Source organism: Gallus gallus, chromosome 9 (assembly GCF_016699485.2).
Source record: "Gallus gallus isolate bGalGal1 chromosome 9, bGalGal1.mat.broiler.GRCg7b, whole genome shotgun sequence".
Taxonomy (NCBI): Eukaryota; Metazoa; Chordata; class Aves; order Galliformes; family Phasianidae; genus Gallus; species Gallus gallus.
Genome location: NC_052540.1, coordinates 17,691,935 through 17,718,645, shown reverse-complemented (window position 1 = coordinate 17,718,645; position 26,711 = coordinate 17,691,935). Strand labels below are relative to the sequence as shown.

The following is a 26,711-nucleotide window of genomic DNA, read 5'->3' as shown; positions in this document are numbered from 1 at the left end:
CAATTAAGATTCTTTTGGAATGAGCACCATTAGATCACGGCGTATATCGACCAACATCTGACAAAGCTGTTATGCTCCTTTATTTTTCAAGCACCAATCTGTGAAGTACTATGAACTGATAGGGGTTAATAAATAAATAAATAAATAAAACCAAGGAAGAAATCACACTTGCAAACCTCAGGATCCAAAGCGACTTTATTCTGAAACTCCACAAAATAATTTTTGGCCTCATTTTTCATGATGAAAAATAAACACTGAGTGTAAAAGTACTCACAGCTTTTCATACGCTATACTGCTCGATACGACAAGCTGCAAGTCTGTCTTGTGCTTTAAAAATACGTTTCTGACAGGTTAGTTTTCAAAAAAAAAAAATCTATCTTTTCAGAATTGAGCTCAAACAGGTTCTAAATCTACACTTCAGACCCCTCACTTCCAAAATGGCTTTGATTAATATAATAACATTTGGTGATACGGTAAACTGATAACGCAGCTTCTTAAACTGCGTTGGCAATTACTGTGAAATGGTGGCAATACGCCGCTTTTTGTGTGGAAGCGATGCTGAATTCATTTTGTTCTGCAAATCGCACTGGGGGTAATTCAAGTGACAAAACAGTTTTCTTGCCAGCTACCATCAATCATTTTCTATTATTAAAATAAATTCACACCGAGGACGAATGCAGAATACAGAAAATGCTAAGCAGTTCACCTGCTCCGTATTTATTCGCTGTGATTAAACAAACTATTTCACAGTTATTGCTTAATTTACCATTAAGGGTTTCTCTGTCTGTTTGCACATGTGAGAAAAAAAGCCATCAGAACGTGAGTATTTCTCAACTGGCATACCTTACAAAACACTGCCATTAAAGAGAACTGATGCCAGTACAGTTCGGTGTGCAGCCAGCAGGGGTTGCTGGTATACCACACTTCCAGTAGCTGAGATCTGTAAGTGCACTCATTCCAGTTCATAGTTAACGAGCAAATGCTCTTATGAGATTTGTAAATGAAAGTATCAAAGTGGAGAGCTTATTTAAGCCAAAGATTACATTTCCAAGTTTATTTATCATACGTAATAATGAATAAAACAGTAAAATCCAGCTGTAAAATGCAAAGCTCGTACGTGGCCTGATACAAATACACTCTCAAAAATGCCTTTTCCTCAGGAGCTGCTACAGCAAAAGCAGACTTCGAGAAAGCTCACTTCTAAAATCTCACTGTAATGTCCTACCTGAACTTGTGTGTAACATCCAGACTAAGCTGTGCTCCTTTGAACAGTGATGATAAATAAAACTCACCTGTTTCCCCAATCACAACTAAAACTGAAGTTTAATAAATCAATGCACAAACAAAACTGGCAAGCAGTTGCATTAAACAATCCTACAAAATGAATCATGAAAACTGATACAGATAAAGGAGACAAAGGACATGGGATGTGTCTTGGCAACTGCCATCTCAGCATGGCAAGGAATCAGTCCAGCACAGAGAGCCCCAGATCCCTGACTCCCAGGGTTAGCAGCACCTGCCGGAAGCAGTGCTTGCTGGAGCACTGCAAGCAGTCTCTGTTTTAACCAGCTAACGGCAAGCAGAATCCTCTCCCTGCTCCCTGTACAGGGCTCGAGGTTGAGGAGGTGCAATGTTTAAGGAACTGTCTGCTTTTTACTCAAGGCTTTGTGAAAAATTTTCAGCTGATAGGAAAGGAGCAGTCCTAGAAGTGAAACTCTGTCAAAGGTATGTTTGGAGTGAATGAATTCCAAAGCTCACATCTCCTGCAACCCCTAACATCAACGCATGGACAGTCAAATGTGAGGCACTAATAAAAGTAAGCACTGTCTGCAAGATGAAGGGTCGCTAACATCCTGACGCATTTATCTCATTCTCTGCTAGCTAATATTAAGGCACACGAACACTTTATATGACAAATGACAAGGAAACGACATAACACGTAAGTTCACTTCTGTCTCAACTTACTTGCTATAGTATGTGCTCCATTCTCTTCCCCATTTGCGGTATTTTCACCATTTTTTGCTGATCCCTGTTGGTTTGTTGCAGCTGCAGCTGCAGCAGCGGCTGCCTGCTGTTGTGCAAGTTTATCTCTGTAGGCCTGCTGTCTTGTCTGTACCACATCAGGCATCACTGCATCTATCAGTGAGAGAGACTCTATAGGCCTACCATCAAACAAGGTACCATCCTAATTACAGCAGAGGGAAAGAGCAAAAAAAAAACAACACCAAATATGGATTAGCATCACTGCCAAAAACTCTGAGAAAAACACAAGTAAAAGTTCTAATGTAATACAACAAAAAGGCAACAGTTTACAAATGGTGCAAGAACTAATTTCTCAGCATTTTTGTGGTTAGAATTGGAACTTCACTCTGAAGTGAGGTGGCCACCCTAAGTATGCAAAAAAGCCACTGCAGGCCTCTCTGGCAGAGGTTCTGGAATTACAAGTTACATGCTCCAAGTTTGCTAAGTTGTCTGCTGCAGTAAAAAATATCTGTAAGCTATCTATAAATACCATCTCAAACACGAGTGGCTGCAACAAAATCTAATGGTTTGTTTGAAAAGCTGCAAACGTTTCAAGTCAGGTCACTGGCTGGTGAAGTTATTCTATCTTATTTGACTAAGACTTTCCATAAACACATTATCCAGAGTTCACCAGTTTTCTTCTTCTTTTTTTTTTTTCTTAAACAGTGCTGGCATACTTTCAAACAACAAAGAAGAATTTTATCCTGAAATGGACACGACCTCGTTAAAAATACACTTATACATATGCTAGGGCTTTGTAAGGACCTATTTTTAGGACCTAGAAGGATTCCTTGTGATAAATATAGGGTCTCCTTCTTCTATTCCAATCACTTGGTTTATTTTTCTGAGGCTTCCTAAGGGAAAAGATTTGCCTCACTGGGACTATGAAAATAATACATAAAAAGAAGATGTAAGGGAGACTGGAGAGATAGCAGAATTACTGAAGAACTGTTCCATATCCAATACAGCCGACACACACAAAGGCTGCTAACCTCTCAGGCATAAATGAGAATGGAAATCAAGAGTATCAGGCAGGAAGATGCACAGCTTTCTGTACTGATGGAATAACCATTTGAACATTAAATTCAATGGATTCTGCTCAAGATGAATTATCCAGCAGAGGCAAAAAGCAAACTGACATATACCTCCACCCTTCCTGCCACAAACTGAAACCATTTCTCTATTTGGAAATCTTCCTTTTGGATTTCATTACATCATCACAGCACCACGTCACCCAAATAAGAGTTGCAGCACACTCTCTTACCTCACTAGAACAAGTCTACAATAACAAGTAAAAGGTTACTTGTCTCTATAATTATTTTATTGCACTTTTCTGGATTTACTGCAACATTATATTAGGGTAAAAACTCTACAGACAACGGACCTTTAAGCAGTGAGCCAGAACACCATGCCTGGTGTTGTGTGGCTGCACGGGGCAGAACCCCTACCCAGTTATGTCACTCCATTCTGGTTCCACCACTGGAGTCGTGGTGAACACCAGCAGTGAGGAATCTGAAGTAAAAGTAAATAAATAGGATACAAAAAAGTTAAGAAAAAACACTGAGCATTCAAACTCACTGCAAGCAAGGACGTAATGCTCCTGTATGGAGTTCTTACTTACCTCATTAATACTGACTTCTGCCTCTACATACTGCAGACCTTTCTGGATGATGGAAATCAAAGCAGCTGGTGGCACCAGAGCACCATTTATATTGGACTGGCTGATATGGCTCTCTATACCAAAGGTAAATGCTGAATGGGAAAACCCTAAATAAAGGCAAAACCGTGAAAATGTATTTATAGATAATACCACTGGCCAAAGTAGTGCAAGATCTGTATACAAATCTAAGTAAGTTATAGAAACTTAGAGCACACTTAAAACTATGAAGAACACAACACTTCTGTTTCCCTCGTTTCTAATTTAAAATGTACAGAAGGACAAAAGCTAAGTTTATATAAAAGCACAGCAATTGATTTTATCACTGGTAAAACACTTGTGCATGAGAATACATGAAAACAGAAAATATAGAATAAGCAATGGAATTTAAACAGATTGCTATGTTAGTTTTTCTCTCTGATTTGTTATCCATGAAAATAAAATGAAGCAGTACATAAAACAGAATTAACTGCATGGTACGATGCTGTCACAACCGAGCCTGTTTGGGCACTGATTAAGTGACAGGCATGCTGTGGTGCAGTACTGGTAGCCGTTTGTTATTTTATTTGCCCTGAAAAGTGAACTTAACCTAGAGAGAAGTATTTGCTTCAGCAAGCACTGGTGCTTTTTCTGAAGCTACTCCTTTTGTCTTTTGCTGTCAGATAACTAAGAAGCTGCCTGCAAACTTTCAAATGAAGATAAAGCAATTGTCAAATTTGGCTTCTGTGACTAAAGCTCTCTGCAGCTGGAGTGAGAATGCTAATAGCTTTCTGTAAACTCAGGTGAAACCATGAGTTTCTTCTATCTTCTGACAAGCAGAGACTGAAAAGCTTTGCCATCCATCACTGTTTCTGGTGCTTCCTTGCCTCAGTTTGAGAAGTTGATAAGCAGTGGACAGATGCAGCATCAGTCTCCACCAGCTCTGAAGGAAAGCTGTACATGTTAAAGTCACAAAGTCTCTTGAGTAAAAAAAAACAGCACAGCTGCAGGTGAGTACTCAACCAAAGCAAAAAACAAATAAACAAACAAAAAACCCTATATACACACACCTACAAGAAGGACATAACTGGTTACTGACACCTGAATGGGAATATAAGAAGAGAGAAATACTTGTAACCCTTGGAATTATCTATGACATTATTTTCCAAAGCCAATCATCTATTCTACACCATTTTTGTCAGAGGTTGAGCCTTTCCCATCACCAGGTCAGGGCCAGTGGTAATGTGCTAAGATAAGATTTGATAAAATACAAGGAATCTGAGAAGCTGACAATAAAGCCCGTTAAGCTACATGTGTAAAACTGGACCAAAGAATTCCACCCAGCCAGTTTTTATTTTCTCCTACTAATGTTCTTGCATTCCTTTCTTCACATTAACCCCAGGAAAAACTCAGCTAAAGGAGTCTTACCTCACTGAACTTATCATCTATCTGACTTGATGATGCATAACCATGAGACAAGTTTTCAAGAAGCCTGAAGCCCCCCCATCAGCAAACAGTAATGAAAAATAATAACCAGTAAATGTTGGAACAGCAAGGTAACACACACACTGATTCCCTGCACTGTCACCAGAAGGCCTAAGGGCAGGCTGCCTTTATGTGTTGTTAAGACCACATACTGCCATGCCAGCTGACAACCATCACTGGTTCATACGCTGGGGCATGCCCTGATTTCCAGTTAAATTTGTGTTCTAAATGTAGACTGCTTTAAGCAATCAATATCGTAGCTGTGAATAAAAGCTAATGTTGTTTCCACTCTTAATTTCAAGAGCAAACACCACCACAAAAAGTCCTGCAGCCATATGGTCACCCCTACAAACTCCAACCTGCAACCCAAACTGCTGCTCTTTTGGCAGCTTTTAAAAGTATGCTAAGGGATGGCTACAGAATCCCCACTTGTATTGTACGGATGCGGTCAGTTTGGATAAGCACAGCAAAATAATAAAGTTTCTTGGTATGTTTGATAACATTCACACATGTTTAGCTCTTACTCCTGAGAAGCAGGAGACTGATTTAGCCATATACTGATAGATAAAGCTATTTTTTCCTTTGAAATACAGCAACATCTTCCCTCCCCACAGCTACACTCAGGCAAGGGACGTGGTCATGCAACATCAGCTCACAGCAGCACCAGCATGAGTACTTCAAGACAGAGCAGAAAATACGTGTGTTAGTGGATGTCATCCTTCTTCCCTCCCTCCTCTTTTCAAGTAGCCCCAAAGAATATGGTGCCATGTGTTGTGGTGATCCTGCAGCTGAAAACAATCTCCAGGAAAATGCATTTCTAGTAATCAAGTGAGTCCTTGGTTGACTGCCATCTGAAATCTCCAAATGACTAAATCTGATTAAGTTACAGAAGGTAACTTGGCAGGAATTCATCCTCTTGTTGAGAAGAAACACCACGAAACAGTTCAGACAGAAGCACATGCCTACTGGCAAAATAATTAACTGAGTTTGCATTTGCTGAAGTCATTTGCAGATGAAAACCAAATAAATTAAACATTGTTAAAACAACCATAATTGAAAAAACTCACCTGACTCTTGTAAGTATCTATAAACCAGGAAGTTAACCTCATCACTGCTTATACTCATCTTTATTCCCAGTTAAACCATGAGGTCACAACAAAGGACACAACCCTAAAAGTAAGAGAAGTAGGTTAATTAACCATTTTTTAGGAATTATAACGTATTTCTCAACAAATGCTGTATATCTACAAATGAAGTAGCTCTCTGGCAGCACAGTCAATGATTTTGTTTGATAATGTAAGTCTACCACAGTCATTAAAATGTCATTTCTCTCTTAGCAACATTAAGGTCAGTAAATTAAATAGTGAAGGGCCATGCTCGCAGATGATGCAAATTGAAATGGACAGGGGAAGTATTCAACAATCAAATGAGTTTCACCTAATCAACATTACTGCTATGAAACACGTTTTTTTCCAACATCTGGATAACGATGACTTTGGCATCCAGACAATATCTCACTTTTACTTTCTAATCGACTTCAATGTTCAGGGATTTCTGCTCTAGTTTAAGGTATGATTTGGACTACAGCACTGTATATGTTCAAACCAAACCCAACTATTTCCACCAAAAATGAGAAAAGATCTCAGCCACGTACTTACGCCCTGCCACAGTAATCCTTAAAATTAGAGATGAAGTTTAAACAGAGCATGTCAATAACATTACTGTGCACCCTTCATCAGTGATTAAAATTATTCAGGGATATAAACACATCTATACATATGTATATATACAATGTTTTTTCCCCCCGGATTTTATTAAAGGTAAATATTTAGCAAGGCAAATAATGCATTGGAATATTTATACTTTGGATGACAGATTTTGAATATAAAGCAAGAACAGGATATAAAACATGAACTTGAGATGGAATACAGCATTTCTTCTTCCTTAAGCCTCACTTCTAACAACATTCCCATGACTTCTGAATGTTCAAAAATGAACGTCCTGTTTTCTATAATATCACGTAAACACATAGAAACACGAGCTTCCAGAACAGAGCACGAAATGATGTCCACCTCCCGCTCCTAATGAGAGCAGACCTTCAAGTGCTTTGCCCGGATATCACCATTATTTACATCTATGGAACTCATGTCAGAAGGTATCCTACTGATATTGGACGAGGTCTGACCCGGATCTGGTATTAAAAAAAAAAATCAGTAAATAGAAGGACTGGAGTGCAGGTTTTCTTGCGTGGTTCAGAACAACAAGGTAACTGCTCCCAGCTACGTGGCTGCACGGGCAGGTGATTCACCTCTGCACTCCAGGGGGGAAAGCTATGAACGCAGCAGTAAGCAGCAAGTCAAAGACTATGGTTTGCATTACAAGTCTGCCAAGTAGCAACAGGTTTCACATATTCTTTCTAGGCACTTTTTCCTAGCAAGACTTCCTAAAAAGACAGGACAAAAGAACCACAGTGTCTCTCTGGCCATCTAACTTTGGAACTTCATCAGTCAAATTCAAACAAATATGGCAGCGTGAAAAGCTTTCACAAATGTGACTTTTCAACAAGTCTTATAGGGTTGGCAGCTGAACAGAGTGAAGAGACCCAATTAAACCCCCCAGAAACAGAAGCTACATGATGAACCCAGACAGCAAAGGGGTCGGTGAGACCCAGAGTTTGGGTTGTTGGGAGAGTTAGGGTTGTTGTGTATGGGAGGCAGGGAGCTGTGAAGGATGCTGGACATGGCCACGGAAACCCAGGATTTGGGCATTCCTGCACTTACACAGGTCGTGGTGGGAAACAGAAGAAAACGCTCTCAATTTCTTAAGCAAATAAATAAATATGCAGAGCTACATAAAACCTTCTCATCTCTATTTAAGGAAAAAATAATAGTTCCAGGACAGCCTCTTGCTAACACAGCTCAGCTTCCAAACGTACATCAACACTATCCCTGCACTGCCCATCCACAGCCGCTGGATGCACGACGTACACCTAACAAACTACAACAACTTTGAGGGATCGCCCATGAAGTGTGCAAAATGAATACCATTTTCAGCCATTTCACGCACGGACAACCAGTTCCAACACATGCAGCACCAAACACTGATTTAATCAGCTATATTTGTGGTCAAACCTGGAGCAATTCATCTTCAAAGCCCGCTCATTGCAGGAAAGTTCTACAGGAAAGGAACAATATCCTACAGAAAAAGCAGTAATTCCATTTAAGAAGTCTTGTGAAGATGCCTTTTCACATTATACATGCAAATGGCAGTGTTTGTTTCATGAGTCTGCTACTGATTTTTAACATCTCACTGCATCATCCAAAAAGATGGATCAAAATGCAAGAATCGGATATAAGCACTATTTGCTACACAGAGAAGATCTGTATTATTAATACAAAACAGACTCCCCACTGAAAGCAGAACTGCTGAAATGTCACAGATTTACCTGCCACACGTTACACAGCTGGATAACCAAAGAAAAAAGCTAACGTTTTGCTTGGCTGTCAGAAGTGCTACTCACCCTGCCCGAGTCAAATGAGTGTAATTTTTCAAGGCTGGCTCAAAGTGTTTCTAAGCAAGCTGCGACAAGGTAAGGACAGGCAGTGCCACTGCTGGAAATGCACGCTGCTGCCCGGCTGCCAAGAGGTGGCAGTGCAGCACTGGCTTTGCAATGGTAACAACTCCAAAAATGAAGAAATGTGTTAAATAAATGCACCGCTTTCCTGGTGAGGGCACAAAGCCGAAAAGGCTGCTCAAGTTTCCTTAAAATGCAATAAATAAATAAATAAATATCAAGATATTGCTTCACCCGTTTTTGTAGTGCTTGTCTCAATCTGAGAGGCCTTTGTGCTGCTCCCTCCCCAGCAGGCCGTGGTTCACCTGCTGCACACCCTGGGGAAGCGAGGAGCTGCATAAGGAACACACGGAACCAAGCAACTCTCCCTGCCACCCCCAAAGGGCAAACGCAGCAGCAATACAGGTACGAAGGGATACCATCATTCCCTCCCCCGACACGCATCCAGTTGGTGCCAACCCGAGCAGGGCGCCTGCAGGAGCCGGCCTGACCTCCACCCCATGGCCCACAGACATTTCCACAGCAGCTTTGGGGAAAGCCCAGCAGCAACAAGGCCCAAGTCCTCACCCACACCCCCTGCAGAGGGGTCTCAGCCACAGACAATGCCCTCCAGCCCTGCAGCAGCTCCTGGTGGCCCTACATCCACCTCAGCATGCTGCTTGGGCTCTGTTTTAACCTGCACACGTCCCAGCCACGCTCACCAACGCCAGCATACCAATGGTAGAGAACTGTGCTCTTCCCCCATAGCACCCCAAACCACTGGGCCACAGACAATGGTGCTGCTGTTACATTCCAACCAATACAGTACCAAGGTATCCCAGGACATTATTAATTTAGCGGGCATATAACACACCAGCCACAAAATAAAAGCCAACTGCCTATACTTACGGTGGCCTCAAGATCTAGGCAAAAGCTCAGTGTGTTGCATACCAGCGAGACCTGACAAGACGCACTCCTGTGCTTCTGACAAACTCACCCGACTCAACCAAGCGCTGAATCGATGGCTGGAGCCAAAGTCATTCAGAAACTGTTCTTTCAAAGGAAATTAGGTTTCTCATCTCAGAGCCCGCACACCAACTCCATCTCAGCTTCTGCTCAGTGAAAACGTGCCTGTATTTTGCAACACGACAACCGTGACTCCGGAACACCACCGTGCACCACTCAGCGTGGCACCTCCTGCCCTCAAGGACCATCCACGTTCCTTCATACTTGCATGTAGAATCCATCCTAGAGAGATCAACTTCCACTGTCATGAAAACTGGATCTACAGACTGATGGGCACCCAGCAGTACCAATCTGATTGCATTTCTGACAAATTATTATTCTACCATACATGTTTATGCTAGCTTTGTACTCTTATTCCAGGTTCATGCCAAATGCTAGAGAACAGATGCTGCTTGATATGGCTCCTTGCCTAATAGCTTTTCTGTGCTTTTTAAAAAAAAAAGCTTGAACTGGCAGAGAAAGTTTACACATCAGATTAGCACTTTGTGACTCTTCATTCTGTTATATAATATATACAAGATTTACTACGGTTCAGATTTACTCCTTCATCCAACAACAGCTTAAGAAAGCATCCTGCCATTTGAGGTGGGCTCTAACACCTCCTCATTAGGTAGGAAAACAGAACCGCCTGGCAAGCTGCTGCAAACAGCAATTCCCCAAGCACAGCAATCATCAGTTTGATACCAATACGGTACGTTAAAGGGAACAGCAATGCTCTGGGCAGCTCCGAGAAGTGTTTCACGTTCAGATATGAACAACCTGCTCCATTTTTTGCATGGAAATCAGGAGCCTGGCTACACAAACAGTAACATCTCCTACATCAACATCACTGTCACCAGTCCTTGTCGTTCCTTCCCCTTCCATGAAAACCTGACAACTCTTCGGGCAGGGCGTACACAGCACACACAGCTCTGTGAGCAGCCTGCAGAGCCCACGGTTTGGGCTGGTGCCCCATGCAATACCTCTCCTGGTGGCTGCTGTTTTCCCAGTGTTTTCCAGGGCTTTTCCCCAGAACGTGGCTGCTCCACAGTTTCCCAACTCAGCATGAAGTGTTCCGAGGAGTTTTGTACATAGAACTGTTTAGAAACTGTCTGTAATGGACAACTTGTACGAACAAACTGGTGAATCCTGTATTTCAGATGTACGGTACGCAACCAATGCTGTATGCCCTTCTGTGTATCACCTGATCAGATCCATTTCATTTCCATCAAAATTAATGCTTTCTCATGCTTTACAAGAAGGGGGGGAAAAAAAACCTGTCTTTTCAACTATTTTAACTCAACTGCTTTAAGGAATCCCAGTCATTCCTTCACACCTTCCTTGGAGAAACAGGGCCCACTGTTGGGCACACAACACAAATCACTCCCCGCTGCGATTCTCCAGCTGTCTGAGAAATCTGCCATTAGCAACTCTTACTGTTGTAATTTAAAGGTAAATATTCCTAAGATTACACACCTTCACTTTTCTTTTTTTACACATATTCTAAAATGAAAGCTGTCTTATTTTCTCCATTTTTACCTGTATTTTTATACTGCTATCTTTAAGCACGCATCTCCTTTGGGTTTCTTTGCTGTTAAGGGTCCATCTATGTCAAACGTGAACCTGCATAAAAAATTAACTGTAGTTCTACCTCATGAACCCTCGTAGTGATTTACCATGAGGTCAAGCTTTGCTAGTTTTCCTTGCAGCAATTTAAGAGATGCTCCTCAGGCTTATCTTACAACTCTCCTGCTTTGTTTTTACTTACCATCTCAGGAATACAGCTTCATTGCCAAATACTAAAATAAATAAATAAAATTTCCTTTCCTCATCTGAATTGTTTTCCTTAGCTCAGGCAATAAATATTTGTATTCTGTACTTCAGCTTTAGTGACCTAATTTATGGCAGCAGTCTCTGTCTTTCTGTGCCAATTTGAGAGTATGAAGCATACAAGATGACAAACCCAGTCTGCAATTTTCTGAAGAAAAAGAACTGCAACCCTGAAAGGAAAAAACAACAACAACAAAAACCACCCAAAACCTTCACTAAAAATAACAGTTACTGTCTATTTATCTGAGCACTCAGTCCCCAGGAACACCAGGCACAGTCCTGAGCACTGTTACAAAATAAGCTGCAGATGAAACCTATTTGCTGGTTTTGCCTAGAGCGAAGTAGTATTTAATTACTGAACTATGAATCTCCTCCCCAAAGTCATATGCTACGTGACCCAGGAGGTTGGGATCCTGGCTGTGAAAGCAGAGATCGGCGACGGTGTGTTCAGTGCCACACTTCCCATGCTCGGGTTCCAAAGCTTCCATGCTCTCTGGAGTCACACCCAGCTTCCCACACAGCTGTACAGCATCTTACAGTGCTTCGTGGCAGCTGTATGTTGTCATTCCCTACACTGACTTAGGATGGTTCTGCTACTTACACTTGATATTTGAATAAATGCTCTTTAGGTTCAAGCCCTTCTTAGGCCACGGCCCTTTAGACGAAGTTACAATTCTTCAGGAATATCTGATCTAAATAAAGACTCTTGCAATCAGCTGCACAGACCCAAACCTGAGGAGGCTTTGGCAAATCATTAACTGGCTTTAACGAGCCCGTGCTGAAATAGCAGCCTGCTGGCATTCTCCGGATCTAACATCACATTTCTGGAATCAAGCACAAGAAAAATGAAAACTGGGATAAGCATTATCTGCTACGTTGTAAAATCCAATGCAATGCAACTCTTAACCGTGCACCCAGTTCTAAGAGTGCAAACACACCACTGCTTATGTCCTGCTCTGCATTAAAGCCCTAGCGAAAAATTCATTATGGATGAATGTGGGAACACACCCATTAATCCTCACTTGGATCAAGCTGTGTAGAAATTTCAGAGAAAATAACTGAATGAGAAGAGCTCTTGAATCAGTCAAAATAAGCCTTTATCAAGAGCTTCTGCTGAGACCAAGGGAAGGGAGGGGCAACAGCCAAAAATGTCTTCTGTTTGTGACTATTCATCATTGAAAATAAGCACAAGTGCTACGGTCCAACATTTTTGATCAGGAATATGGAAAAACTGAACAATTGAAGCTAAAAATGGAGTTAACGACCTCCATACTGTGCTAAGTTTGTGCTCTCAGCTGATTTATTCTCATTTTCACTGCTGGAAAACCCAATGAATCCCATGGCCTGCAAGTCTGATCAAGAACATTCCATTTTTTCCAATGTGTTGTTCCTGATGTTCCCACAATAGATCATTCAGAGCTCTAAGAGACTGTGTCAATTGAATTGAATGATATGGTCGCCTGCTGGTACATAAATGCAAAGGCAAAGCTGAGGGGGTTTATTTTCAAAACAGGAGACATTGATCCTGTGACAATGTTCCATTACCCTGACTTCATTTCTATTAGAGACAGTGATTACATCTACATCAATTGCTTGAGCTGATGGATATTGGTGCGCTAACAGCCACACAGTTTTTCACCGCGCTGCTGTAGCTGACCTGCATACCGATGGGTTACAAAGGTTCGCCCCCAGTGTGAGTTGAAGCTCCTTACTTCTCAGCGCCAACCACTGCAGGTTTTTTTTAGCACACTTCTGTAATTAGTTGATTTTCAACTTATTGTTGCCCTGGGTAAGTTACTGGGGCCGTGCAGCCTGCCACTGATTCCACCTGTTACAAGTAATATATTTACATTGTTCCCTGACGGTAACTCAACAGCATGGGCAGAAAGATCTCCGCACACCTACAGGAGCATCCCTGTCTTGACTACAGTTTTTTTCACAAAGGTGTATGGACTCCATTTCCCAACAGCATCACCCTTTTACAGCTTCTATCCATTGCACTTGCAATCTTTTTCAAGCTGGTGATCCATCTTCTGGCTTTCATCTCCTGATCTGACACACAATCTTGAGCCCGTGGTGATGCATTTGCCCTGGCTTTCACCTCCTCACCATGCACAGCCTGTGCTAACTCTGCTCTCCTGCACTCATCTCCCCGACCACTTTCAAGAGCACTGACTTTATCAGCACTTCCTTCTGAAATCTCTTACTCCACGTTCTTTTACTGCTTTTCTGTTACAACAGATGAGTTGCCAACACTTCTCACAATGCAATCTGGTAGATGAATAAAATTCAGTTCATCCTTAACCCCAGTGATACTCATTCCACCTAAACTCTGTTCCATTTTACTTGCCCTTGGCCTTTCAGCCTTGTGTCCTCAGCTGTATCCTGGTGCAAAAGCAACACGTGTAGCACAGGGCAGAGAAGGGCAGGCCTGCTTCTCTCATCCAGCGTCCGCAATGCTGGATGAGTGCCTTCCCCCCACTACACAACCTCAGAAAAGCTCTGGTTTTATCAGGCATAGCACATAACTACTGCAGTAGGGACACACAAACGTGCAATTTGATTAAGGGGGAAAAAAAATTAACTAGGTGTTCTGCTCACAAAGCCGGTGAAGAGGGGCTGACCTATTCCAAATGCAAATAAAGCTGACTTGCTTCCCTGGTTATTAAGCCTAAGTCTTACATGCCTTTCCCATGAGAAAAGAAGTTTCAGAATTATGTACTCTGGCAGCAGAGCTTGTGGATAACAACCAGTAAGTGCCTGAAAGCTGCCAACCTTTTCCTGAGGTGGATGTTCTGTGGAGTACCAACAGCTCTGAGTCCACTGCTTCTGGTGAAATGGAAAACCCCTATGAGAAACTATAACACTGGGGTGGGGAAAAAAATGAGCAAACTCACAGGACTGGAAGATCCTTCAATTACATTTTACTGCAATTTCAAGCCTAACAAGGAAACAAGGGAAAGCATCACCTCTCAGTTCCTGCGATAAAGAGCAGCTGCTGCTTTCTGGAAGGGAAGAGAGAAAGCGAGATTCCTTCATTTTTTTACTGCTTGGGATGAAGAAAAAGCAAAAAGTGCCTTTCGTATAGGAAAACCAATGCAGCAATGACATGAGGATGGCAGTATATTTTTATAACACCTCCTAACTGCTTGGGACAAGGCCATTATTACTCATGAGTCACGGACTGATGGCAAACAGGTAGATTGGTACTTATGGATGTCAATAGTAGGAATACAATGTGCTTTAGACACGCTTTCCTATATTAACCCAGATATTAAACATGCTGAGAACATAACTGCAGTCAAACAGTGGAATTTGGTATTGAAAATATGTGCCAACACTGATCATATTTAGCGTTCAAAGTTTTCAGCAGCCACAAAACATATCCTAAAGCCTGGAATAAATTAAATGCACGTTGACAAGTTCTTTCTAGCCCCAAGATGTTCACTTACAAGACTTAAAGATATATAACCCATGACTGACTGTAGCATTATGCCTGAATGAGGAGTTTTAAGGAAGGCTTAAGAAAGTTTACTCTCAGATTAAAAACTCAACTCTGCTTCCTTGACTGAAACATTTCCACATCCACCCCAGCCACTAAAGCAGCCTTAAATGAGCAGTGAGGATACACAGGAAAATTACCATCATGAGCTTAGAAATTAAGGAAAAAAAAAAAATGAAAAAACCCTTTTGCCAATGGAGAAATAATACGTTTCTGCGACTGAGTGTGAACATCACATACGTATAAAAACAACCTGTGAATCTACGTTAGATCTGTTCATTCCTGCACACCCCCAACTATCCCAGCCTTATTAGATCACTGATCCACAAAGCAAGATGTACTTTCCTCACAACCACTCCACCAATACCACCTACACCACTTTATTTTCATTCCCGAACGAAAGCCTAATGAAACCAAATGCAATACCAGTATTAAATAAGGTGCAAACTGCTGCTGAGTCTTTAAAGCACTCTCATAGTTATCACGTTTCTGTTCATCATCAGTTGGACTGCACTGAGCTGCAGTAACAGACTGGACACCAACGCACAGACGACCACGTACAATAGGATAGCATGAAAGCATTTCCAACCATATTTTTTTTTTAATTAAAGATTAATAACCAACAAGACAAAACTATCAGGACATGCATTAGAAAAGGGAGCTGAATGAATTAAAATTAACTGATAGCTTAAAAATTTACTTCAGAAAAATGAGTGTTAAATCGGATCATAAACGTGAAGTATTTTAACTTCTGGAGAACTCTGAAGTTCGATAGCCAAATTGTCCAGAAGCACCTAAGCTCCAACGAGCCCTATTGGAACCGACTTCGAATGCAGAACAGGACACGAAGTGCTTGCCTTCTTGGTGCATTTTCTAAGATCAAGATCACATCATTCAAAAACTATGAAATAAATTGAGAAATAAACACTGTCTGAAAACATTATTCTTTGTCATCCGAAGCTCTTGCCATCTGTTACATTTAAATCAAATACTACAATAAAAGCTGAATGTCCACGGTCTCAAAGCTGCTGATGAGAATGGGCACGGCGATATATGAATGGGACCAATCGCAGCCACAGGCAAAACAAAGCACGTGGCGACTTGTCTGTGCTGTGCCTCGCTGTGATCAATGAAACCATCCTTTCTTTTTTCAGGATGTAAACATAAAGAAGTAGCATTCTCAGTTTTTCTTTTACTGCTCTGTGCAGTAGTGGAGCACTGCAGCCTGCAATGGTGGTGTAGGCTGCACATGCCAATGCATCTGGACACAGAGGCAGACAAAGGGCTGCTGCTGTAGGCCATGCAGACGTAGGCATGAGGGCACAGGACTGCTTTTGGACGCGATGGCTTCTTAGAATCGAAAGCAGCACCAGCAGTGTTGGAGCTGGGGGAGGTGGGGATTGCTCAGCAGCTCCGTAACCACTGCTCAGACAGAGCACGGCGCAGCTAAAAGCCTTGTGACAGCACAAGCACCATATGGTAAGAGACTGACATGAAAGCTCGGGCACTGCCGGGCCACCGTTCTCTCATCATCTCTCTCCCATGGCTGTCAGCGTCTCTACCACACGCTCTAGAACGGGAGGCAAGGAACTGACTGGCGGAGCAGATGGCCCCGCTCCGCTGCGGGACGGCGCGCTGGCACACACGAGCAGAGCAGCACACACCAGGCCCTCACCGGGACACACGTCCACCAGAAACACCTCGGCCCTGGGAACCGTGCACTGCCTGGTCTCTAAGTCTGACAGTGCTCCTACTCAGTTTACACCATTTTCAGGCTCTGTGCACCCAACAGCGCACACCTTCAGTTCCCGCATTGCCACATCCTACTCTGCACCACATCCTATTGCTCTGTAATTTGTCATGAGCAAAAAAAAAAAAAACATTACCTAGGCCTCACTGCCATCTATTTTGTCAAGGAATATCTTCATCTGTATTAGCTCTATCTGTATTTCCATTGAATGAAAAACTTACACCTCCAAAACTTAGCTAGCCGTTGATCCAACCCCCCCCTTCCTACCACCAGCACTTGCTTTTTTCCCCCCTCTAAATGAAGGTGTATCAAAGGTCTTTTAGCAAAACGTTAAGAAAAGCAGGTACTGTGAGCTGACGTGCCTGCAGCACACAGAAAAGACATACACTACAGTCACCGTCCTTGATAAGATTTTCCATACCCTGCAATGCATCCTTTCTTTACTGGGAGCCGTTCCAACATCTGAATCATCAAGAACAGTCTTTTCTTTCACTAAACGCCCTGAAAAATGAAAACAAGCTTCTTTCCTTGTCCTCCAAAAATGAGATCTTTTACCTAACAAATTAGCCTGAAACTACAGGCAGCGCTGAATGAGCGCCAAGTGCCAATACTTCACTGGTGTTGTTGTTGTTTTGTTGTTTTTTCTGAAGTCCTGAGGCACATTTATGTAAAGGAGCCCTTCCCAGAGATCCTACGAACATGCCTGCCGTGACACAGCCCCAGATGGCTCCTACACGTTGCAAAGTCACCTGCATCTCTAGAAGCAATCGCACTGGTGTTCTCTGAAGATTAAAGGCATGTACCCAATGTTCTTGCTCATTTGGCACTGTACGGACTGTCTCTGATTAGAAGAATCTGATCACAGTGGCAGAGGCACGCAAAAGGAGTTTCTACAGAATACCAAAAGATGTTCTAAAGGAACACTATTTTCACTCCAGTGCACTGTATACAAAAGGCTGTTACAGAGCAGCTAGTTGTGGATGAGGTTTCTGTTTGGAGGGAAACATCCTTCAAAGCTGCACACGAGTGCTCACGAGTGCCTACACACACACACAGAACGTTAAAATTTAAAGCCAATGGTTTTGTTCAGCAGAGGCAGAAGTCTACTGAAGGAACTATTGCAAAATTGATTGAAGTCACAAAGGATCCAATTCAGACAAGAAGTTCAAAACCAGGACGCTTCTGGCTGCTTAGGCCAACATCGGGCATCTAGTCTCATAAATTTTTGAATTAATCCCCTTTGAAGCAACCGATTCACCACGTGAAGATGCATCATGTGTCTGATACGGATTCCCCCTCAGTCAAAAGGCAAACAGTCTCCTCTGCTGGCACTGTTAGAAACGCGAGCGTGGTTTTGTGTCTCATGTACAGAAAATGCTTTCATGCAGAATAGCTAAACATCAGCAGAGGTGGAAACGCACCACAGCTAACGACTGCAGGCTACTACTGCATATACAGCTGGGGAGAAATCGTCTTCAAATTGTCCCACACATGACCTCTGTGCTATCTTTTGTGCAGCTGAGCTATCACGTTAAGTACCGCTAGTTCAGATTTAAAGACATTAGATAGGACAGCTTTTGAGAACAGAAAGGCACCATGCTGGGTTATCTTTACCTCATCTCCAACACAGGAGTCCCAAGTTTCCACGTGTGAATAATTCTGCTCGCCCATTTCCAGTAATGGCAGTGTTATTTGAAAATAAAGAGATGATGGAGGGGAAGAAGGCCGTGTCTGTGCTAGACCACATCACACGTCAGTAGCGACAGCACCAACTGCCCACAACACACTGAAAAATCCTATTTTTCAGCCTCCAAAGAGGCTGAAATCATACCTACACAGCTGCGATGGCTTTACTTTGCAGAATCACCTTTTAATATTCTTGAGTAATGCTACTCAAAACTTGATGATGCCATTCCTCTCGTATAAAACTGAGAGCCTTTATCCTTCTATTCCAAGATTTAGAAACTAAGTTGAGTGTACCTGTGTTATTTGTGCGTGCTCAAGGCATTGTTTGCTGACAGGGCTGGAAAATATACAGCACGAATGCTACCACACACAAATATCTCAGATATGCCAATCTAACTCAGTAACAACAGTGAAAGCTACTTCAATCTCTACACCCGTTCACTGGCATCTTCAAATGGCTTCCTTCGACTTCCCTAATTTACCACCTGGTAGAACTTTGAAAGACAAAAAAAAGGGTGAGGGGAAGGCAAAAAAAACCCAAAACAAACAATGAAACCCAACAAACAATAATCTCGAACACAAATGGGCTTACCACTACTTTCTTAGGCTGACTAGAGAACCCCATTAAGAAACTCATGTGTACCCCACCTTGCTTTTAGAAGATGGGAAACGGCCTGTGAAAGTATAGAGAGCTAGGGATCAATCCAGAAGAATGTTTAAGCATATTATAGTCCCATTGACTTCAATTGCTTAAGTGATTTGTTGGAGCACAGCCAGGACAACAGCGCCTTGCAAGAGCAAGGCCATTAAGAACAGTCAGCAGTTTCCTTCTGTGGGCTGTGGGGGACTGCTCGCAGGGTAAGCTTTCAAAAACAAACTCCTTCTGTCTCTGAGTGCCCTCTATGGATGCAGGACAGCACACAAGGAAGGCTCGCGAATAAATTTTTAAGAGACTGTGATTTTAGAAAGAAAAAAAAAAAAGACATCTGCTCCACCCACAAGACATTTGTTAAATTACAGCATATATTAACAATTCTACAGATACCAATGCAGTATCAGTTATCCACTGCTGCAAGAACAAACACCCGATTGTGCTCTTGCACAATATGTAAGCACTGCTGTTGCTAGACCGGTTCAGAATGAATTTTCCCTTTATTAGAAGAAGTAAGGTAATCTGCTCTCCTTTGTAACTCCAGCCACGCAGAAGAGAGGAGACTAAAGATAAGAAAGCATGTTTAGGAGAAGTATGCCAAGTCAAGAGAAGTGATAGAGGGATTGCAGTTACATTTATTTAAAGCAAAGAATTGCAAAATCATGACTGTACATTAAGCCTAAGAAGAGTGGTAGCAGCACACGGGCTGGGTGTCTGCCCTCCGAATGACGTACTCATCTTTTCCTTTGGGAAGCAGAGACTTTGGTACTTGAAAACCAAAAAACCCCACACTATAACGCAAACACAGAAACTTTTGCACCTCCCCCATCCCTTTCTGAAGCTGATGCACACTAAGGATCCATGCATCACGTAGATGATACGGCTTTTCCAAGATGCTTTGTCAAAAGGTCCAGTTATTAATATATCCATGCTGTGAACTGATGTGTTACATTATAACAGCTCTCAATAAAGCGAATATGGATTTACACATTAGACAATAACAGCTCCAAAAGGAGCTGTTAAAATACCACTGAATAAAAGAACACTTAACGCAGAGATTCGATGGACTGCAAAAAGGGATACCTAACAAATACTGCAAATGCATGTAACTGTAATTACTAATTCTAAATCACACCGAATTTTTGCCCACTTTTATGAGAAGTAAAAGAGATAAATCATTGAGTGTCCTTACCAGAACTACTCTCTGAAACCCCACAAAATTGTGATGTGGCAGCAGTGCAGCCCCTGGTATTACACCACCTGTAACACAAACCATATTATGATAGTTTCTATCAATACTTATTTTAACAGATGATAAAAGGATAAATGCTACTTTTCTACCAGTCTTTTTAGAGAAAGCATTAAAACAACATTCAGTTTCCTGCGGATTATAATATATTTTTATGCAACAAAAACAAATAAACAGAAATTAAAGACCATCTTTTGATTACTTACACGGAATATGCTTTAAGAAATTACAGTTTTACTCTCTTCTCACTCTTAGTTGATGACAAAACCCCAGCACAGAACAGAGCATTTGCTTCAATGGAATTTCTCTTCTTTCTGTCTGCTCACACAGACAAATGGGAACTTTGAGAGGATCCAGCTTACAAATGGCACAGTATTGATGTGGCGGTTTTATTCAGTCTTAGCCCAAGCGTACAACTAAAATATTTCAGCAGTAAGATGACAAATAGGAAACACAAGGCCACGACCAACCATCCAGGGCTTCTCATAACTGACTACTGCAGAACGGAGTTTAACGTCAGCCAATTAAGAAGAGCAGTTCTATGGAAGAATCCTTAGGATTCCCTCACAGAGTTAATTTCCACAAGCGACTTCAAAGCTTAGCCGCTCCCTAGGACTTAAGTACATTATACACCTGTGATCAGAACAATTACTGATCACACCTTTATGTAACAGAGGTTCCTACCACGGATATTCATTACAGATGAAATCACTGGAGAGAAATCTGACATAAACTAAGGGATTAAGAAGAAAGGCTTGAAGGTAAAAGAGCAGGAACACTGCCTGGGCACAGCAACAGAAGAGTCACCTATCAAAAAAGTGCTGTTTGAAGCAGAACGTAGTTTATGGAACAGAAAACCTCTCCCAGATGGACGAAGATGAAGAAAGTAGCGATATATTTTTTTCCTAAATACAAAACTCCTGCCATAAAGGCTGACAAACGCATTACAGCCAATACCCAACCTTCCCAAATACCTCCTTAAAACCAGGGCCAAACCCAAAAAAGGCAACTTGTGCCTTCAACAGTGGGCAGCACTACAACTTCATGTCGTCCTCAGACTCTATGAACCCCTCCAGTACTGCCCGTTACCAAGTTACCCAGATGGGTGAGAAGTCAATGGTGGCACAGACCAGCAGCTTCCTAATAACACACATCAGTCCATTCATTACTGCCCCCACCATTTCTTGGAAAACCTCTCCCATCCACCAGCCTGGATTGGACAAGTGTCCCACTCCCTCCCTGCAGCAACACACACAGACACAGCTGAAGCCAAGTGGGAGGTCCTGACCTATATTACTGTAGTTACAATTCCCCGCTCAGATGTTATGTGCTGCTCTGATCACTTCCTGAAATCTTAAGCGTGCATACCAAGTGCACCGATAACACTGAACTTAAAAACTAAAAAACAGAAGCAAAGTTTGAAACACTTCGAACATTTTAACTGCAAAATGAGTGATGGTGCAAAAGATCATTTCCCTGTTCACTGCAGGGGAGTTGGACTGGGTGACCTTTAAGGGTCCCTTCCAACTGAAATGAGCCCACGACTCTATGATCAGCACACAGGGCTGCTGCCCCTGCCTGAGCTGGCAGGAGGGAACGGCACGTTTCAATGTCTACATGCTTTGAACTTTGCATTCTGCGTTAAGCGTTTATCATTCATTCTGAGCACACGCTGTTTGAAGTAACTAATTGATATTACCCCCAAAATGATGCCAAACAGGAGAAAGAACAAGGAGGCCCTGAAGGAAAGCAGTGCACTACCACATCCTGAACAGAAGCCAGTTCAAGAGGAATTCCTTTCCTCTCCTCAATTCCCTACAGAGCGCACATAAAAGCACAACACACACTGAACACCAGAAGCTCACTGCTCTATTAGCCTCCCCTACAACAACAACAGGAAATCTGTTTACAGTTAACTAATTTGCCATGGGATGGAGAGGGTTGAGAGGGCACGCAGTGAGAATTAAGCACAGGGCCCAGCCCACCCGGCCCTTGGGGTGACTAAGCACCAGCGCTGGCTTCAGAGACCCAGCATCTCGCTGCTGCATTCATCTGCATCACATGGGAACCCCCAGGTCACAGTCACCCTGGAAACAGTTGTAGCAGGTTTCAAATTAATGACTACAGTAACATTTATGGCGGGTCCTGCAAAGCCTTGCACATGACACAGCTCAGACGCAGGGCATTGGCACAGGCTGCCCAGGGGGTGGTGGTCACCGAGCCTGGAGGCGTTCAGCAACCATGGAGATGTGGCACTGAGGGATGTGGGCAGCAGCTGGACGGTCAGACTGCCTGATCCCAGAGGTCTTTCCCAACCTTCATGCTTCTGTGACTCTACTTTCTATCGCGCCCCTACCAAGTGATGTGCTGAAATGGGGCACATCACAGGGTGGAACCTCCCCTACTGGATTTAACCTTCAGAGCTTCATTCTGCAGCAGTGCTGAGGACTGGTTTGTAGTTGCACGTGTTGTCTTTTATTTCTCTTTCCGAGGAGATGCCAAGCTAGAAATATCTCAGGGAAGCTGGAGGAAACACACCATAAATAAACTAAACCGCAAATCTACACTCTTGTTTAAAACAACAACAGAAACGCTTGGGAGGAGGGGAGCAGCTAATAATGAGGCAAGAAAAAAATAATCAGCCTCAGGGAAGGGACAAGGACAGAAAATAATGCAAAAATGTGGATGATCTGAAAACCCAGCACTTCACATGACATAACTGGCAACCTTAACGACAGGATCTGTTACAGAAACGCTCACCGTGTAAGAATTTGTGCCTCGTGAGCTCAAGATCTTTCTCTCTGCAGTTTAAAATGCCTGTGTACTTTTAAACTATATATAAGTAGTAAATATCCACTGTTTCCACATTTCACAATTAATTACAGAGTGGTATTTTATCAACCTACTAACACCTCCAATGACGCCCAGTGTAAATGCACAACGCACTGCTTTGGCAAAGGACAGCTACAGATGTGACCAACGATAAACCAAGCTCATAGTGCAGCACACGGGAGCAGCAGGCAGTGCCCCAGGGGCTGCCAGGCTGGGTCACCCACTGCCAGGGCTGCTCCCAGCTCAGCCACGCTCCAGGAGCGCCTCCCTGCTCTACGACACTGGCACCTATTCACTCACAACACTGCTTTGGGGCTTCTTTTCCCACCACATTTTACTTTTGCTAACTGAAAGAAATACGAGGGGAAAAAAAGTGTGTCTTGCATTTCTCTCAATTAAAGGAACACAGCTACCCAAAGCAGACTGAGTATCCATTATAATCAGACTTCTGTGTGCAACCCTCCTAAGCTTCTGGGCAACCATTTCCATTACGGATTCTCCCTGTCCATGAATTATAACCAAAATCCTTACTAACATTTGGATTTGGGTTTTCTTAAGTCGATGCAATTTTGCCTTTAATAACTGAAAACAAAATGGATTTTTAACAAACAAATAACATTTCTGAAAAATTGCCTGGGGTTTCACTTGTTTTGATATTAAATCATGTATACTTGGAAAGAAAAAAAAGAAGTAAATCATGTGCTCATAAAAAGCACTGATGTGTAAATTGAACGTGGCCCATGAGGGAGAGAGAAATTATCCACTTTAAAGAAGTATTGTTTACTGCTTTCTTCCCCACTGGAGCGCCTGTTAATAGTATTTGCTGTTGTTTTCTTACCGTGTGATGAGTACGGCTGTGACCAAGAATGCTGCTGAGGCAATGAAATGCGTGCGTACAGAAAAGGAACACAGGATAAGCTGACACTATATAAAAAACTCTATCTTGAACTTAGAGCAATGGATGTATTTCGGATATTCAGAATGCTCAGTGCACAAATGAGCCCTTATTTTCACTGCATCCTATGAGAGCAGCATAACTCCTGGTCTGACTCCCCTCTGCTTGCCTAAAAACAGGTTATCATGGTGAGATCTGATCTGCTCACTGCCACTTATTCCCTCTGATCCCTCTGCTTCAGAGACCATCCAACCAACAAATGTCACCAGCAGAAAAACCGAAATTCAAGCAATGCATTAACAAAATAAGGGCCGGTTCATTTGTAACAGTGAGACTGTTCCATTTTGTCCCTGCAAACAGCATTATAGGTCCCTTTGGCCACAACAGAGATTAAAAAAAAAAAAAGAAAAAGAAAATAGAAACAAAAACCTAACAGGAGAGGTGGTTTAAGACAACCAGGCTCCTGGGTTGAAAAACATCAGTCTCCTAGAACTGCTCCACAAAACATAAGCAAATCTCCTTAAGTATGACTGTGCTCACTGATATTTGGCTGCAATTCCACAGCTTCCAAAGAGCACAACCCAGCGGAGCCCGAAGGCAGGCCGGGTCGCTGCCTGCTCTGACTGATCCCCTCCACGCACACTGCAGCGGAGGCCGAGGAGCAGCCAGGGCTGAAGTTTCATCTCTGGAAGTTTCAAGTCTTTGGTCAGTAACGATACTGAAGTAACAGGCAGGAAAGTTTTATCTTGTAAGCTTCTAGCCCAAAAAGCCAACATTTTCCATAAAGCTCCCCAGAACGGGGATGATCAGACATGGACTGAACTGCCAACAGCAAGGAAAGCTTCACAGTTTTACATCCTTAGGTATAACAGTACTATAAGATGCTATTTGCTAGCAAAACAGCGATTCCAGGTTCTGACAATGAAATGATAAAATTTAAGATTTTTATCTGTAGAATATTAACATTGTGCTCTGACCAGCCCAAGGCAACGTCCCAAGTGAACACAGCACTCTTCTCTTCTTTAATCACTGTCAGTTCCATAATCCATCAGTTCTGCACTTTAAGAAGCCGTATATTACCAGAGTAGAAGGCATTTTCAAAGCCCAGTGAAAGAGTCAAGGGCCATAGGTAAAGGGCCACCAAATGCACTGAACAAGTGGAGGACAACCGGACCTTCAGCACTTGGCCCAGCAGTCGGGACCTGAAGGAGGCAGCAGAGCAGAGAACTGCCCACCCAGGCCTTGCTACCAGGCTGGCACCGATGGTTTGTGCTCATAGCTGCTGTGAGTGCTGGGAACACCTCCCCGCAGAGGTGCAGTGTGCTGCCCACAGCCCCACCGCTGCTGCTCCGACACGTGAGCCTCACAGACAGCAGCCAGTAAGGTTTTAATCCAGCAAGAGCAAACACTTTCTAGGACACAGCTTAAATCCCTCAGGACAGCCAGCAAAATGAATAGTAGGCACTCCACAGATAGCAGGGAAGGAGCTTTTGCTCCTCGTGACTTATTCACGTGAGTGCTCACAGCAGTTACCTGCACCACAGAAGAGACACAGGCACGGCACAGCCCAGCAACGGCCCACTAAGTTCACAGCAACACGTTTAACACTGTGATACAGCAGATGTGAAAATATCAGGCGGGTGCAACATTAGCACACCTCTCACAACCTCCCCCTCTTACCACAAACTGGGATTTCATTCCAAGGGCAAGGCACTGCACACTGATTTCCAGAGCAGGGACACGGGTGGGGAGAGCAGCAGTATGAGAGCCACAGAGCAGTGGGGCCACGCTTACCTCCCGGAGCAAACCGGCCCCAACGTGCCCCTGTATTTCACCTTACGCTCAGGAGAACACCCAGTGCTGACGCTGATTCAGTAATACAAACTAAGGTGACCCGAGGCAGGCAGCACAATGCTGGCTTTCCTCTCAGGCCTTGGATCAAGAGGAAGGCTTTTTTCTTAAAATAGCTTCCTCAAGTGCCATCTGCCTTCTTTCAAATCATCATTCAGCAGAAGTGGGTTTGAGAAAGACGAACAACCTGCCCTGGTGTTCCAGCCTCAGTTTGCACAGGCACACAAGCCTGAATGTTACTGAAGCAAATCAGAGTTAAACATGTATATGCAAAGAAGGATCCGCACAGCACATGAATAAAACATGCCTAAAACAAGCAGAAAAAACACTTAAAATATCCACATAACTATTAATTAGTTATTAATATTAGATCTCTGGTCTATTTCCCTTCAAATTAGCAATTAGCCACCCACCAGCAAAATGTCAATTGCAAAACAAGAGGCTATATTTATAGTCCAACCTACTTGGAGCTCTGAGAGACGTGTCAGCCTCTGCTAACTACAATGTTCCTTTTGTGTGCCTCCTGAATTAAACCCTTACACCTAACTCTCATTATAGGCAACTATACGTACAAAAGTCATATTGTATTTTTAGTCTTTATTACATCACATGAGCTGGTACAGACATTCTTCCATACAGAAGTCTATTCAGAGAGGGGGTAAAAAAAAAAGAAAGTAGTGTGAAGTAACTCATCTGTATGAAGCTGTACAGGACACGGGCATGGCTGTATCTTCAAGTTCCTGTGTAGCAATGAGGTGGGAGG

At 42.8% G+C, this 26,711-nt stretch overlaps 1 protein-coding gene across 14 annotated transcripts in view; it reads right to left on the bottom strand.

The window, feature by feature from the left end:
• The window catches only part of TBL1XR1 (transducin beta like 1 X-linked receptor 1), a gene marked incomplete in the record, with an annotated part of 115,069 nt that overhangs the window by 13,715 nt on the left and 74,643 nt on the right, over nucleotides 1-26,711 (bottom strand). For 7 of the 14 annotated variants that reach the window (NM_001396224.1, NM_001396226.1, NM_001396216.1 and 4 more), the window contains 4 exon segments: nucleotides 1,966-2,185; nucleotides 3,644-3,789; nucleotides 6,211-6,313; nucleotides 20,314-20,381. In NM_001396224.1, the coding sequence (NP_001383153.1) occupies nucleotides 1,966-2,185; nucleotides 3,644-3,789; nucleotides 6,211-6,268 (424 nt within the window). 14 annotated transcript variants of the gene reach the window in all.